Here is a 15,579-nt window from a genome sequence, read left to right as displayed (position 1 = left end):
CATAGGGTCTTCGATTAGATAACTATTTGATACATTGCTTTACTTCAAGGTAAGGCATTGAATTGGTGAAAGTTGCTGACAGTTGGGAAACTGTCCCTGTTAGATTGGGAAAATCAATCTTCCAAGTAAAGGAAAAGGGAGACTTGTCTGAAGGGCAGTCCATTTTTTAAAAGATCTCCCAGGGGTAAATGATGACAAACCTGAGATTACTCAGCCATTTGTATGATTTATTTAGAGTTCAGAGGAGAGGATATGAAAGGCTCACAGTATTCTTCCAGGAGGGTTCCCAAGTATTCTGTTAGTTCCAGGCCCACTGTTTAAGAAGATATGTTGAAATAGCCGAATTGTGGAAACAGCCCAAGTGTCCTTTGACTGATGATTGGATAAAGAAGAAGTAGTATATGTACACGACAGAATATTACTCAGCCATCAAAAAGAATGAAATCTTTCCATTTGCAATGATGTGGATGGAGCTAGAGAGTATTATGCTAAGCGACAGAAGTCAGTTAGAGAAAGACAAATGCCATATGATTTCATTCATGTGGAATTTAAGAAACAAAACAGATGAACACAGGGGGAGAAATAAATAGAGAAAAACCAAGAAGCAGACTCTTAACTGTAGAGAACACACTGATGGTGACCAGAGGGGACGTGGGCGGGGCGATGGATGAAATAGGTGATGGGTATTAAGGAGGGCACTTGTGGTGAGCACTGGGTGTTATATGTAAGTGATGAATCACTGAATTCTACACCTAAACTAATAGTATAGTGTATGTTAACTACCTGGAATTTAAATAGAAACTTGGAAAGAAAAAAATAAAGGTAAAAAAAAAACCAAAAAACATGTTGAGAAATGTGTCCAGAGGAGGGCAGCTGGAGTGTTGAGAAAGACAGGAGTCATCAAAGAAACACAGGGCCTTTTAAAAAATGTTCCAGTAAGGGCTATATTATGCAAAAGGATGTACATTTTTCTTCCATGTGAAGAAGAACTTCTGAACAACAAACTTAATCAAACTTGCTACTTCCTAAAACAAAGAATGGAGGCCAACTTAGGAGAAGTGCCCAGGAAACAAACATTGAGCACTGGACTCGATATCCTGTGGAGTCTTTCCCAGCTTTAAGCTGCTATGATTTTGATGTCATAGGTTAAGAATATGAGTGCATCCTGAGTGCAGCATGCTACCTGTCTCTATAAGGAACTCACTCTTTGCTGTACAGCTCACACGTTTTCTAAGCATCTGGTGTAATTTCAGCACCAATGCCTGGATCTGTTATTTTTTTAATAGTTGACATACAATGTCACATTAGTTTCAGGTGTGCAACATACTGATTCTACTTCTGTATACTTTATGCTGTGCTCTGCAAGTTCAGCTGCCATCTGTTACCATCCAAGGCTATTATAATATCATTGGCTGGATTCCTTCTGCTGCACCTTTTATTATTGTGACATTCATTCCATAACTAGAAGCCTGTGTCTCCTGCTCCCCTTCACCCATTTTGCTCACCCATTCCCCTCTGGCCACCATCAGTTTGTTCTCTCATTTATAGGTCTGATTCTGCTTTTGTTTGCTTGTTTGTTCATCTGTATTTTTAAATTCCACATGAGTGAAATCATACAGTATTTGTCTTTTTCAATCTGACTTCTTCCACTTAGCATAATGCCTACAAGGTCCATCCACGATGTCACAAATGCCTGTATCCGCTATTGATTGCCACAATCATGCTACATAACAACCAACCACTAACCCTCAGTGCCACACAATAATAAACGTTCATGTTTGCCCACAAGTCTGTGGGTCAGCTGGGCAGTTTTGCTGGTCTAGGATGGACATAGCAGATCGCAAGTAGGCTCGCTTGTGTGTGTAGGGCATGACAAGCTGGTTGGCTGGCGTCCCCACAGCTTTCTTCCATCTGTGCCTTGTCCTCCAGATGCTAGCTGGGCTTGTGGTGGTGGCAGAGAGAGAGAGAGAAAAGCACACAAAGCCCCCTGAGTCATAAGCTTAGAACTGGCAGAAGTCACTTCCACCACATCCTGTTGGCCAAAGCAAGTCACAGGCCAACTCAGATTCAAAGGGTAGGAATACAGATTCCACTTCTTAAATGGAGGAGCTGCAAAGTCCCATTACAAGAAGGTGAGGATACAGAGACAGTTGAAAAAGGGGGCCCTTTTACAATCTGTTAAACTGATACGAACTTATAAGGGGAAGTGTTGACTTATTTTATGTTTTTAATTTGTGTTTTACATTGTTTGAGGCAGTATTCTCTATTGTAGAACTGTCAGTTGTCTAGCATTATAGCCATAACTCCGCTCATGCTTTGTCTTTGTTTTTGCAGGGTATTCTCAGCTATTGTCTTCGGTGCCATGGCAGTGGGGCAGGTCAGTTCATTTGCTCCTGACTATGCCAAAGCCAAAGTATCAGCTGCCCACGTCATCATGATCATTGAAAAAATCCCTCTGATCGACAGCTATAGCACAGAAGGCTTAATGCCCGTGAGTTTGAAGTTTTGATGATATGTTTTCATTCCTAACTAATGAGTGAAAGTACTCTAAGAGGAAATTTAATAAAATCTGTGGGGGTTTTTTATTCGCAGGTAATAAAATGGAACTTTCTAGATCATGAGGTCATTTTAATAAATGCTAATAATGTATGTTAACATTCAGTACTTTTGTAAAACAAGGCTGCAGGGAGATGGAAATACCACCCAATTTATGAGCAGATTCTGTTAATCGGATTTTATTATATGTAGGTTAGGTACTCTATTCTTGGAGAACAGATTTGAGTTATCACATTTGTATTGTATTAACAATACATGCTGTACAAACACTGACTCTCTTAGATTTTACTTATTACATTCTGGCAGTTACAAATGCAGCCTAATTGTAATACAAGTTTGCCATCTTCTGACACCTGGTGATAGAGGGGGGTTGCTATACAATGCGTTTTCAGGATTGCAATAATCATCTCTATTGTTACTGTTCTGATTTTAGAACACGTTGGAAGGAAATGTGACATTTAATGAAGTCATGTTCAACTATCCCACTCGACCAGATATCCCAGTGCTTCAAGGGCTGAGCCTGGAGGTGAAAAAGGGCCAGACGCTGGCCCTGGTGGGCAGCAGTGGCTGCGGGAAGAGCACGGTGGTCCAGCTCCTTGAGCGGTTCTACGACCCAATGGCCGGAACAGTGGTGAGCACACCTTTTTATTCATCTCATTTTAAGTGTTTAATCATTGGAATGCCTGGATATGTTTAATTCCTGACTATGAGCTCCAGTTTTTCCAGTCTTTAAACAACAGCCTCACTTAAAGTCTGACATCCTAGATACCATCTCCAAGCTGTGTCTGCTGCCCCAGCCTCTGTCTCAAATTGCCCCTCTACCCTCCTTTGTGAGCAGCCTTTTTATCATCCATCTCCCTTCCTTCCTTCGGTTACATTTCTGTTTTCATGAGAGGATCCAGCAAAAATTTAAGTAGCCAGAAAGATACAGGAGTGGGAGGGATGCTAAGAGAGACAAGTAAGGTGGGTGCCAGGGATAGGGAATGTTTTGAGAAGTTGAAGGTAGTCAACAATGACAGATGCTGTGGACAGGTAGAGTAAGATGAAGACTGAAATGACAGGATGTGATTTGGCAATTTAATGGGCTACTTACGAGATTTTAAAGTATTCTTAGTGAGGTATTGGTGGGGAAACAGTTTAGCATGGCTGAGGGATGGCTGGAAAGGGAAGTGGAGACTGAATGCAGATCGTCTAGAAGATTAAAGGTGAAAGAAAGGCAGTAAGAGCAGTAGCGTGAGGGGGGAAGCAGAGGCCAGGGAAGAGGTGTAGCAGGGGGAAATCTTAAGCATTTTTATGGCTGAGGATGAGATACAATCATTGAGAGAGGGTATTGAAATAGCTTCTAAAAAGTGGAATCAATGAATTTGGGAAGCAGATAAAGAATATAGAAGGATTCCTTTTTCTTCCCTGAACTAAAAGAACAAATGAAGGGTCAGATTTGTTCATTCAGCATTCAGTAAACATTTACTCAGTGCCTGTCAGGGACTATCTTGGGTACTGGGGAGGAGATAGAAGTCGTGAAGGGAGCAGTGTGACTACAGTGCAGAACAGGAAAAGAATCAGACTAGGAAGGAATAGAGTTTATAGCAAGAAGTTTTAGTTAGTTACTAGTCATACTCACAGGTGATAATAAAAATATTTAACAACTGGAAAGGCATGGGCGCTGACGAAACAGAATGGACACCTGTTCCATACAGTCAAACTGATGCCCCAGCTCCATATGGGCCACACTTGGATTAATGAGTGAGGTAGAAATGAAACTTTTAACCTATAGTCATAAATATTTTTATTTATGACTTACTCATAAATATTTTTATTGTATTCTACTCAGTCTGTTTTTTAACAGCGACATAAGCTTTATCCTCTATTTTACTTTCTTGTTGTATATTTTCTGTGAATTCTGACTTTATGCTTCAGTTTTGTGGTTGAAATTTGAACAAAGGGCTCTAAAGGAAGAGAGAAATGAAGCAATTAGGAGGAAATGTTAGCTCTCAGGAAAGATTATGGTCTTTAACAGATGTTGAGTAAGCAGTATATTAAATGTTGAGCTCTAATAAATTACAGGTGATAATGTCTGTACTCAAAGAATTTCACTGAAGAGGTGAGGCATATACTTCCATGAGTTATATAAAAGAAGATAGACCTAGAGCATATTTTTTTAAACATTGCCATCAATTTTTTAATATAATTTATTGTTGAATTGGTTTCCATATAACACCCAGTGCTCATCCCAACAAGTGCCCTCCTCCCTGCCCATCACCCACTTTCTCCTCTCCCCCACCCTCCATCAATCCTCAGTTTGTTCTCTGTATTTAAGAGTCTCTTGTGGTTTGCCTCCCTCCCTCCCTCTCTGTTGGTAACTCCTTTTTTTTCCCTTCCTCTCCCCCATGGGTTTCTGTTAAGTTTCTCAGGATCCACCTAAGGGTGAACACATATGGTATCTGTCTTTCTCTGCCTGACTTATTTCACTTAGCATAATACCCTCCATTTCCATTCACGTTGCTGCAAATGGCCAGATTTCATTCTTTCTCATTGCCAAGTAGTATTCCATTGTATATATAAACCACATCTTCTTTATCCATTCATCAATTGATGGACGTTTGGGCTCTTTCCATACTTTGGCTATTGTTGAAAGTCCTGCTATAAACATTGGGGTACAAGTGCCCCTATGCATCAGCACTCCTGTATCCCTTGGGTAAATTCCTAGCAGTGCTATTGCTGGGTCATAGGGTAGATCTATTTTTAATTTTTTGAGGTACTTCCACACTGTTTCCCAGAGCAGCTGCACCAGTTTGCATTCCCACCAACAGTGCAAGAGGGTTCCCATTTCTCCACATCCTCGCCAGCATCTATAGTCTCCCAATTTGTTCATTTTAGCTACTCTGACCGGCATGAGGTGGTACCTCAATGTGGCTTTGATTTGTATTTCCCTGATGGTGAGTGATGTTGAGCATTGTTTCATGTGTCTGTTGGCCATCTGCGTGTCATCTTTGGAAGTGTCTGTTCATGTTTTCTGCCCATTTCTTCACTGGTGTGGAGTTTGGTGAGTTCTTTATAGATTTTGGATACTAGCCCCTTATCTGATATGTCATTTGCAAATATCTTCTTCCATACCATCGGTTGCCTTTTAGGTTTGTTGATTGTTTTCTTTGCAGTGTAGAAGCTTTTTGTCTTGATGAGGTCCCAGTAGTTCATTTTTGCTTTTAATTCCCTTGCCTTAGGAGATCTGTCGAGTAAGAAATTGCTGCGGCTGAGGTGAAAGAGGTTGTTGCCTGCTTTCTCCTCTAGGGCTTTAATGGTTTCCTGTCTCACATTCAGGTCTTTCATCCATTTTGAGTTTATTTTTGTGTATGGTGTAAGAAAGTGATCTAGTTTCATTCTTCTGCATGTCGCCATCCAGTTCTCCCAGCACCATTTGTTAAAGAGACTGTCTTTTTTCCATTAGATACTCTTTCCTGCTTTGTCAAAGATCAGTTGGTCATACATTTGTGGGTCCAATTCTGGGTTCTGTATTCTATTCCATTGGTCTATTTGTCTGTTTTTGTGCCAATACCATGCTGTCTTGATGATTACAGCTTTGTAGTAGAGGCTGAAGTCTGGGATTGTGATGCCTCCTGCTTTGGCCTTCTTCAAAATTACTTTGGCTATTCGGGGTCTTTTATGGCTCCATACAAATTTTTGGATTGCTTGTTCTAGCTTTGAGAAGAATGCTGGTGCAGTTTTGATTGGGATTACGTTGAATGTGTAGATTGCCTTGGGTAGTATTGACATTTTAACAATATTTATTCTTCCAATCCATGAGCATGGAATGTTTTTCCATTTCTTTGTGTCTTCTTTAGCTTCCTTCATAAGCTCTTTCTATAGTTTTCAGCATACATATCTTTTACATCTTTGGTTAGGTTTATTCCTAGGTGTTTTATGGTTCCTGGTGAGATTGTAATTGGGATCAGTTTCTTTATTTCTCTTTCTGTTGCTTCATTATTGGTGTATAAAAATGCAACTGATTTCTGTACATTGATTTTGTACCCTGCAACTTTGCTGAGTTCATGTATCTGTTCTAGCAGGCTTTTGGTGGAGTCTGTCAGGTTTGCCATGTAGAGTATCACGTTGTCTGCGAAAAGTGAAACTTTGACTTCATCTTTGCCAATTTGGATGCCTTTTATTTCATTTTGTTGTCTGATTGCTGATGCTAGGACTTCCAACACTGTGTTAAACAACAGTGGTAAGAGTGGACATCCTGTCGTGTTCCTGATCTCAGGGGGAAAGCTCTCAGTTTTTCCCCATTGAGGATGATATTAGCGTTGGGTCTTTCATATATGGCTTTTATGATCTCAAGGTATGATCCTTCTACCCCTAGTTTCTTAAGAGTTTTTGTGAAGAGAGGATGCTGTATTTTGTCACGTTCTTTTTCTGCATCTATTGACAAGATCCTAAGGTTCTTACCGTTTCTTTTATTAATGTGATGTATCACATTGATTGATTTGCAAATATTGAACCAGCCTTGCAGGCCAGGAATGAATCCCACTTGATCATGGTGAATAATTCTTTTTATATGCTGTTGAACTCGATTTGCTAGTATCTTCTTGAGAATTTTTGCATCCATACTCACCAGGGATATTGGCCTGTAGTTTTCTTTTTTTGCTGGGTCTCTGTCTGGTTTGGGAATCAAAGTAATGCTGGCTTCATAGAATGAGTCCAGAAGTTTTCCTTCCATCTCTATTTTCTGGAAGAACTTGATAAGGATAGGTATTAACTCTGCTTTAAATGTCTGGTAGAATGCCCCAGGGAAGCCATCTGGTCCACGACTCTTATTTGTTGGGAGATTTTTGATAACCAGTTCAATTTCTTTGCTGGTTATGGGTCTGTTCCAGTTTTCTATCTCTTCCTGTTTGAGTTTTGCTAGTGTGTGGGTGTTTAGGAATTTGTCCCTTTCTTCCAGATTGTCCAGTTTGTTGGCATATAGTTTTTCATAGTATTCCCTGATAATTGCTTATACTTCTGAGGGTTGGTTGTAATAAGTCCATTTTCATTCATGATTTTATCTATTTGGGTCCTCTCTCTTTTCTTTTTGAGAAGCCTGGCTAGAGTTTTATGAATTTTGTTTATTTCTTCAAAAAACTGACTCTTGGTTTCATTGATCTGTTCTATGGTTTGGTTTTTTGTTGTTGTTGTTTGTTTTGTTTTTGTTTATTCTATATTGTTTATTTCTGCTCTGATCTTTCTTATTTCTCATCTTCTGCTGAGCTTGGGGTGTCTTTGCTGTTCTGCTTCTAGTTCCTTTAGGTGTGCTATTAGATTCTGTATTTGGGATTTTTCTTATTTCTTGAGATAGGACTGGATTGCAATGTATTTTCCTCTTAGGACTGCCTTTGGCACATCCCAAAGGTTTTGGATTGTTGTGTTTTCTTTTTTCATTTGTTTCCATATATTTTTAAATTTCTTCTCTAATTACCTGACTGACCAATTCATTCTTTAGTAGGATGTTCTTTACCCTTCATGATTTTGGAGGTTTTCCAGACTTTTTCCTGTGGTTTATCTCAAGTTTCATAGCATTGTGATCTGAAAGTGTGCATGGTATGGTCTCAATTCTTTTATATTTATTGAGGGCTATTTATGACCCAGTATGTGATCTGTCTTGGAGAATGTTCCATGTGCACTCGAGAAGAAAGTATATTCTGCTGCTTTAGGATGTAGAGTTCTAAATATATCTGTCAAGTCCATCTGGTCCAGTGTATCATTCGGGGCCCTTGTTTCTTTACTGATTTTCTGTCTAGATGATCTGTCCATTGATGTAAGTGCAATATTAAAGTCCCTTGCAATTACCACTTTGTTACCAATAAGATTGGCCATGTTTGTGATTGTTTTCTATATTTGGGTGCTTCTGAATTCGGAGCATAGACATTTATAATTGTTAGGCCTCCCTGATGGATAGATGTTGTAATTATCATATAATGCCCTTCTTCATCTCTTGTTACAGCCTTTGAAGTCTAGTTTGTCTGATATAAGTATGGCTACTCCAGCTTTCTTTTGACTTGCAGTAGCATGATAGTTCTCCATCCCCACACTTTCAGTCCTCAGGTCTAAAATGGGTTTCTTGTAGACAGCAAATAGATAGGCCTTGTCTTTTTAACCATTCTGATATCCCTGTGTCTTTTGATTGGAGCATTTAGTCCCTTTACATTCACTGTTTTTATTGAAAGATAAGGGTTTAGAGTCATTGGGTTATCTGTAGGTTTCATAGTTGTAGTGATGATGTTTCTGGTACTTTGTGGTCCTTGCAACATTCCACTCACAGGGTCCCCCTTAGGACCTCTTGTAGGGCTGGTTTAGTGGTGATGAATTCCTTCAGTTTTCGTTTGTTTGGGAAAACCTTCTCTCTCCTTCTATTCTGAATGACAGGCTTGCTGGATAAAGGATTCTTGGCTGCATATTTTTCCTGTTCATCACATTGAAGATTTCCTGCCATTCCTTTCTGGCCTGCCAAGTTTCATTAGATAGGTCTGTCACTAGTCTTATGCGTCTACCTTTGTATGTTAAGACCAATTATCTCTAGCTGTTTTCAGAATTCTCTCTTTATCCTTTTATTTTGCCAGTTTCACCATATGTCAGGCAGAAGATTGATTCAAGTTAGTCTGAAGGGAGTTCTTTGTGCCTCTTGGATTTCACTGTTTGTTCCCTTCCCCAGATTGGGGAAGTTCTCAGCTATGATTTGTTCAAGTATGCCTTCAGCCCCTTTCTCTCTCTCTCTTTTTCTTCTGGAATTCCTATGATACTGATATTGTTCCACTTGATTGAATCACTTAGTTCTTTAATTCTCTCCTCGTGATCCTGGATTATTTTATCTCTCTTTTTCTGAGCTTCCTCTTTTCCATAATTTTATCTTCTAATTCACCTATTCTCCCCTCTCCCTCTTCAATCCATGCTGTGGCCATCTCCATTTTATTTTGCACCTAATTTATAGCATTTTTAATTCATCATGACTATTTTTTAGTTCCTTGATCTCTGCAGCAATAAATTCTCTGCTGTCTTCTATGCTTTTTTGAAGCCCAGTGATTAGTCTTATGACTATTATTCTAAATTCTTGTTCAGTTACATTGTTTATATCTGTTTTGATCAATTCTTTAGCTGTCCCTTCTTCCTGGAATTTCTTTTGAGGAGAATTCGTCTGTTTCATCATTTTGGCTAGTTTTCTGTCCCTTATGAGTTTTAAAAGCTTGTTATGTGCTCTGCACCTGTGAGCACTGCTATATTAAAGGGGGTCATACACTGTCCAGGGCCTGGCCCTTCAGGAGGTGTTTTTTGGGGAGTGTTACTTGTTCTCTGTTGTTGTGACTTTGGTAATTTTATTTCCCTACTTGTAATGATCTTTTGGACCCTCCACCAGGTGTGCTTTGATTTGTTCCTTGAAGTAGCCCTAGAAAGGAAAACAAACAGACAAACAGGAAACAAAAACACACAAACATGAGACAAATAAAACAAACAAACAAACAATGCAAAAGCGAAAAACCAGAAACACCAGCTATAAGTAAAGAACAGGGTAGAGCTGATGGAAGAGCATATACAAAGAGAGAAATGACTGGGGTTGGTGGGGGGGGGGGGAGGGAGAAAACAATAAACATTGACCAGGCAGAGAGACTAAACAGCTTAATCCAGAGAGAGAGAAAGGAAAATAAAGAAGGAGGAGGGAAAAAGAAAGGAAGATAAAGTTACCCAGACAGAGAAACTATACGGCTTGATTATTCCAGAGAGAGAGAACAGAAAGTAAAGAAGGAGGTGTAGAACATGTATCAGGGGAATGGATTAAGTATGTCTGCTTAAACAAACCAACAACTGGAATATCCAGCCTAGAGGAGGGAAGAAATAAGAAGGAGAAAAGGAAGGAAGAATATACTGAGTCACAAGAATTGTCCTAGAATTAATCCAGGCAATTCAGCAGTGCTGGTCTGGAGGAGGGGGCCATCTGGTTCCTCAGTGTCTATCCCACTCCAGTAGACACACAGTTACCTGGGATGGAGGGACATGGTTTGGTGTAGGCAGGTCCGCCTCCACTGTGGGCCCTGAGGACTGATCCCTGAGGCCCTGCCTTGGTGGTGGTGGGGAGAAAAATGGCAACCCCCCCCCAGTCTCTTCTTCACACACCTAGTGTCCCAAATCACTCTGTTGGAGTCGTCCTCACTGTGCTGCTGGTGCAGATGGGGCAGTCTGTCTCGCTCCATCGACTCCCATGCCCCGGCACTTGGCTGGGATTTAAACTTGTGCTCTGTGCGCCTTGGCACTGGGGAAGCGCTTCTCTATGCTGATATGTGGTCCCAGCTGGTTTTGTCCCGTGCAGCAGCACTTCAGGGAGGTGACCACTTTCTCCTATTGTGGACTGTGCCCCTAATCTACCACTGAACCCGGGGGTGGCTCCCCTTTTCCCCAAGTGCACGAATAGGGCAGCCAGCCCCAATCTGGAGAAAGCCCTGCAGTTAGAGATGGGATCCCTCTCCGTCCCTGTCAGAGGTTTTTCTCTCGTTCACATACAGTCCTATGCTTCCCGAGACACTCTTTCTTTTCCCTTTGTCTCTCTGCAGAAGGGGATCCTTCTCCTCCATGCCTACACGGCCCGTTTTATGTCCTGCCGTTCACAGTCACCCACCTATGGACCGTCTGGTTGTCCTGATGTCTCCCTGTTAGACTCAGTCTCTTTTCTTCCAGACTTTTGGGGTTCAGAGTCCTTTGGCTTCAACCCTTCTTTGTTTGAGAGACGCAGGAAGTATGGATCTCCCTACTTCTCTACCATATTGGCCCCTCCACCTAGAGCTGTTTCTTAAGAGATAAACAGAGCCATTGAATGAGGCTGAGGGGGTGAGCAGTCAAGATGTCATTTGATGCAAGAGATAATGTGAGCTACATTGATAGGTGATTTCCTCTAATGTCCATATATCCATATAGCCTATTTGGGCCGTAGTAGCAGATTTAATGAAAGATCTGATCCTTAAACTTTCAAATTATAACCCATTTAGGAAGAACAAAAATGTCATGGCCTCTCTACTGTAAAAGTTGTTGCTGCTAAAGAGAGCCTATACCTTACAGATTTTGCACAGTGCATCTCACTGGCATAACCTCCATTACTTCCAGAGCCAAAAGGGAGTCTCAGAAATAGTTTTTGGCCTTCTGGCCCTTCCTATCTAGAAAGGTAGTACAGAGGAATATGGAAATGAATGCTGAGGGCCTCGGACAATAACCATCTCAAGACAACACTGACAATGCAAGGAAAACCAAGTGTTCTTACCTATTTAAGGAACACTATTATCTGCTCCTGTACATTTGTGCTAGAGCTTTGAAGTACTGCCAAGTTTTGCATAGAAGCCAGACTTCATAGTGGAAGTGTCCTCAAGACACACGAGTCCATGTGCCGTTTTGTTAATGACCATTAATTAGTAACCCTTAATAACTCAGTAGGTTACGAGTAAGTAGCTCTTGTTGCCATGTAAAAATGTGTGTGGATCTGAGCATGATTGATTATAAGAACTTAAGGAAGGATGTGACCCTGAGGTCAGGAAATCCTCATGACCATCAGTGGGCCTTGAATTATACTTTGAGAAACAGTGACCTGAGCTGTGGTTCTCAAACCATCAGAATGGTTTACAGAACTACTAAAGAACACCCTGGCTCATTCCAGTAGGTCAGGATCTGGTCCATTAATTTTTACAATTTTCCCAGGTGATTCTGGTGCCAACCATCATTTGAGAGCCACTGAGCTCATAAATTTGAAAGGTGTAGGTTAAATTTTGGAGACTCTTGCAAAATGAAGCCACCAAATTGTACAGAGGGGAGGTTCCAGGTTTTTTGGGGCATGAAGGTTCTACATTTTTAGGGACTCTCCATAAAAGAATGCAAAGTTATGAATGCAAAATTAGGTATAAAAGTGAATATTTACTTCTAATAAAACAAATCACAACAAAATATCGAAACCTTAAAGATTCAGGTCCCTTTTCTCTTTAGACAGGTTATCATAAATATTCACCTGGAAGATTCCTAACTGCAGCCTGGCCTTCCGCTGTTCCCCCACCTTGCCCCCTCCCAGAACACGGTTCAGCTCCCAGCAATTACCTGCAGATTAGGATCCTTGAAGCTGAACTTCATTAGCTTCACTGTAAAATTGCTTGTGGTCTGAGTCTTGCCCAGCCTTTTCTTTTCCCTTCTCTAGTCCATGCCATGCACTGTTGTCAGAAGCCTGTTGTCCTAGTCTGGGTATTAGCGGGTAGGTGCCGGGGCTAACATGGGATATTCCTCTTAGAAGGAGGACAGAAGGAATCTTTCAATTATAAGACACTGTGTTACCAAAACCGAACCTGTAGTGTATACACATTCAATCCTAGCTCCTCTGGTTATTGTGTGATCTCATGCGTATCACTTGGCTTTTTTTTTGAATCTGTAAAATGGAGACTAAAACCACGCCTACCTCACAAGGGATGTTGTGAAGTTTAAACAAGAGAATGCATGAGACAAGCTTATCACAGGACCTATAATATAGCCAGTGCTCAATAATTTATCTGTAATCGTGATTTCAGAGTTAAACATATATAGCAGAATAACACATATTTGATTGTGCTGATGAAAGCAGTACATTGAACAGTCTGGAATAGAGATAGCTAGTCATTTTAATCTGGCTTGATCTCATTATTACCATTGTGTTTACTTTCCTCATTAAGTTTTTATTTAGGCCAGTGTCTTTTGAACAGTGTTCACTGATTCCCCAGAGTTCCTTGGTCTTCCCTTAGACCTTCACCCATGCCTCAGCCAAATAACCTCTGCACTGATCTCTTTTATCTTTAGATTTCTAAATGTTTTCTCTACAGAAACAGGTTTTAAGTAGTTTCTAATTCCAGTGTATCATGTGGGGATGAAGAGAGCCAAGAGTGTTACTGTATTCAGTGTGATAGGGAAACTCATTAAAACGTGATGGGATCATTCACATTTGTCTAATTATATTAGTTAGGCAATGTCCGTTTCCTTCCCAGGAGCATAAGCTTGGAAAAAAAATTAAACCACTCCTTGTTTCCTGAAATTTCCATTTCTCAAGTACAGTGTTCGATCTAACAAGACCTGCTGTTTTGCCACATCCTTGTATAGTCTTTATTGCCTCTCTCCACCTTCTACTTCCCACCTTCACTTAACACTGTAAGAAAGCCTGGAACACAGATGCTGGAATAGTCTCCATGGCAACTGGGCTTGTTACTAACAAGGTCATGGCTTTGTTTCTATCCCCACACGTGCCAGCTTAACAACCAGAAGCCGTGTTCCTGCAGCAAAGATTGCACCCTACCCCTGGCCAGCTGTCTCCTAGGGGCACCAAGCCAGGCACATGGGACCCAAGAGCATATACAGCTCAGGATATAGTCACCATCACTCTGAGCAGAGCTTGAAGCTGAGTCACTGATGTCTTCTTCAGAGGGGATGAATAGCTCTCTCACCTGAATACCAGAGTTCTCTTGCAAAGTAGATCTCCAGGCTTCTGCAGAGCAACCCAGGGAGCCAGGTCACTTAGAGAAGAGATAGCTTCTCCTTCTTACTCCATTGGCTCAGCATTGTAGATGTCTGTCCACCCTTTCATCCCCCACCCCCTCCAGGACTCTGTCCATCCACTGTATGGATAGATAGTGACACAGTGGCTATGACAGTGTTCAGTGACAGTGGCACAGAGTTACCAGTTTCTGACAATCTTTGAGCACTTACTCAGTGCCCAGCACTGTGCTGAATAAGGTCCAGACATAATCTCATGTCCTTAGTTTTATGAGTATAGGAATTATTATCATAATACCTGTCTTACCCACAACAAAATGGTCAGAGAAATTAATTCATTTCCCCAAGATCAACAACTACTTACAGATACAGCAGCCACCTCCCACACACACTTCTATTCCATTTAACTGCTGCATCCCATTCTACCAAAACCTGATTCTTAGAAACCTGACCTCAAAACCTATTGAGTGCTCACAGTAGTTACTTACTTCCAGTTTAATCTCAGCTACATTTCTGGTGAAAAATTGATTGATAAGAATGAGGGTGCCAGTAAATTCAGTGGCATAAAACAACATAAACTTATTACCTTACAAATTCTGGAAGTCGGATGTCTAAAATGGATTTCACCAGGCTGAAATCAAAGTGTTACTGGGGCTGTGTTCCTTCTGGAGGCTTAAAGGGACTCTTTTCTTACTTTTTCTAGCTCCTGGCCCCTTCCTCGATATTAAAGCCAACAATGACAACTTGAGTGTTTGTCATATTGCATCACTCTGATACTGTCCTGCCTCCCTCTTGCTCAAAGACTCTCATGATTACTTTGGACCCATCTGGATAATCCCAGATCATCTTCTCATATTGAGATCACCTGATGAGCAACCTTACACCTTAATTCCCTTTTGCCATGTGATCTAACATTCAGTGGTTTCGTGGGTTAGAACGTGGGTATCTTGGAGGGCAGGCATTATCCCGCCTACCACATTCATGTATCGGAAACCAGGGTTAAAACAGAAGAAACATGGCAGTTCATCAGAACATACAGCCATGATCTCGTTTAGTTAATTTTGATGGTCCAAACTCAGCAACAAAAACGGTGTCCCACGGTAACTTGGCAATTTTAATGTATGAAATAACAATACTGATTTTGCTAAGTTAAAAATGTGCTGGTCCTGAAGTTTTCTGTGAACTCTCATTTTCAGCTAATTGATGGCAAAGAGATAAAGCACCTGAATGTCCAGTGGCTCCGAGCACACATGGGCATCGTGTCCCAGGAGCCCATCCTGTTCGACTGCAGCATTGGTGAGAACATTGCTTACGGAGACAACAGCCGGGTGGTGTCACAAGAAGAGATTGTGCGCGCGGCCAAGGAGGCCAACATCCACCCCTTCATTGAGACACTGCCTGATGTAAGTCTTTCTCCAGATTAGGAGCCCAGGAGCCTGTGGCAGCCTCCCTGACCCACAGTTTGATTTCTATAGGCCTGGTTTCCCAAAGGTGAAGAGAAGTGAGCAACCAAAA

General features: G+C 41.1%; 1 protein-coding gene across 2 annotated transcripts in view; it reads left to right on the top strand.

Annotated features, from left to right (window-relative positions):
• The window catches only part of ABCB1 (ATP binding cassette subfamily B member 1), a 112,954-nt gene that overhangs the window by 92,465 nt on the left and 4,910 nt on the right, over positions 1 to 15,579 (top strand). For both annotated transcript variants that reach the window (XM_049641376.1, XM_049641377.1), the window contains exons 24-26: positions 2,335 to 2,491; positions 2,990 to 3,187; positions 15,261 to 15,467. In XM_049641376.1, the coding sequence (XP_049497333.1) occupies positions 2,335 to 2,491; positions 2,990 to 3,187; positions 15,261 to 15,467 (562 nt within the window). The remainder of the gene's footprint in view (positions 1 to 2,334; positions 2,492 to 2,989; positions 3,188 to 15,260; positions 15,468 to 15,579) is intronic.

The sequence above is a fragment of the Panthera uncia genome, chromosome A2, assembly GCF_023721935.1.
Source record: "Panthera uncia isolate 11264 chromosome A2, Puncia_PCG_1.0, whole genome shotgun sequence".
NCBI classification, from domain to species: domain Eukaryota; kingdom Metazoa; phylum Chordata; class Mammalia; order Carnivora; family Felidae; genus Panthera; species Panthera uncia.
Note: the sequence above shows the minus strand (reverse complement) of the source record. Positions and strands in the feature narration are given on the sequence as shown.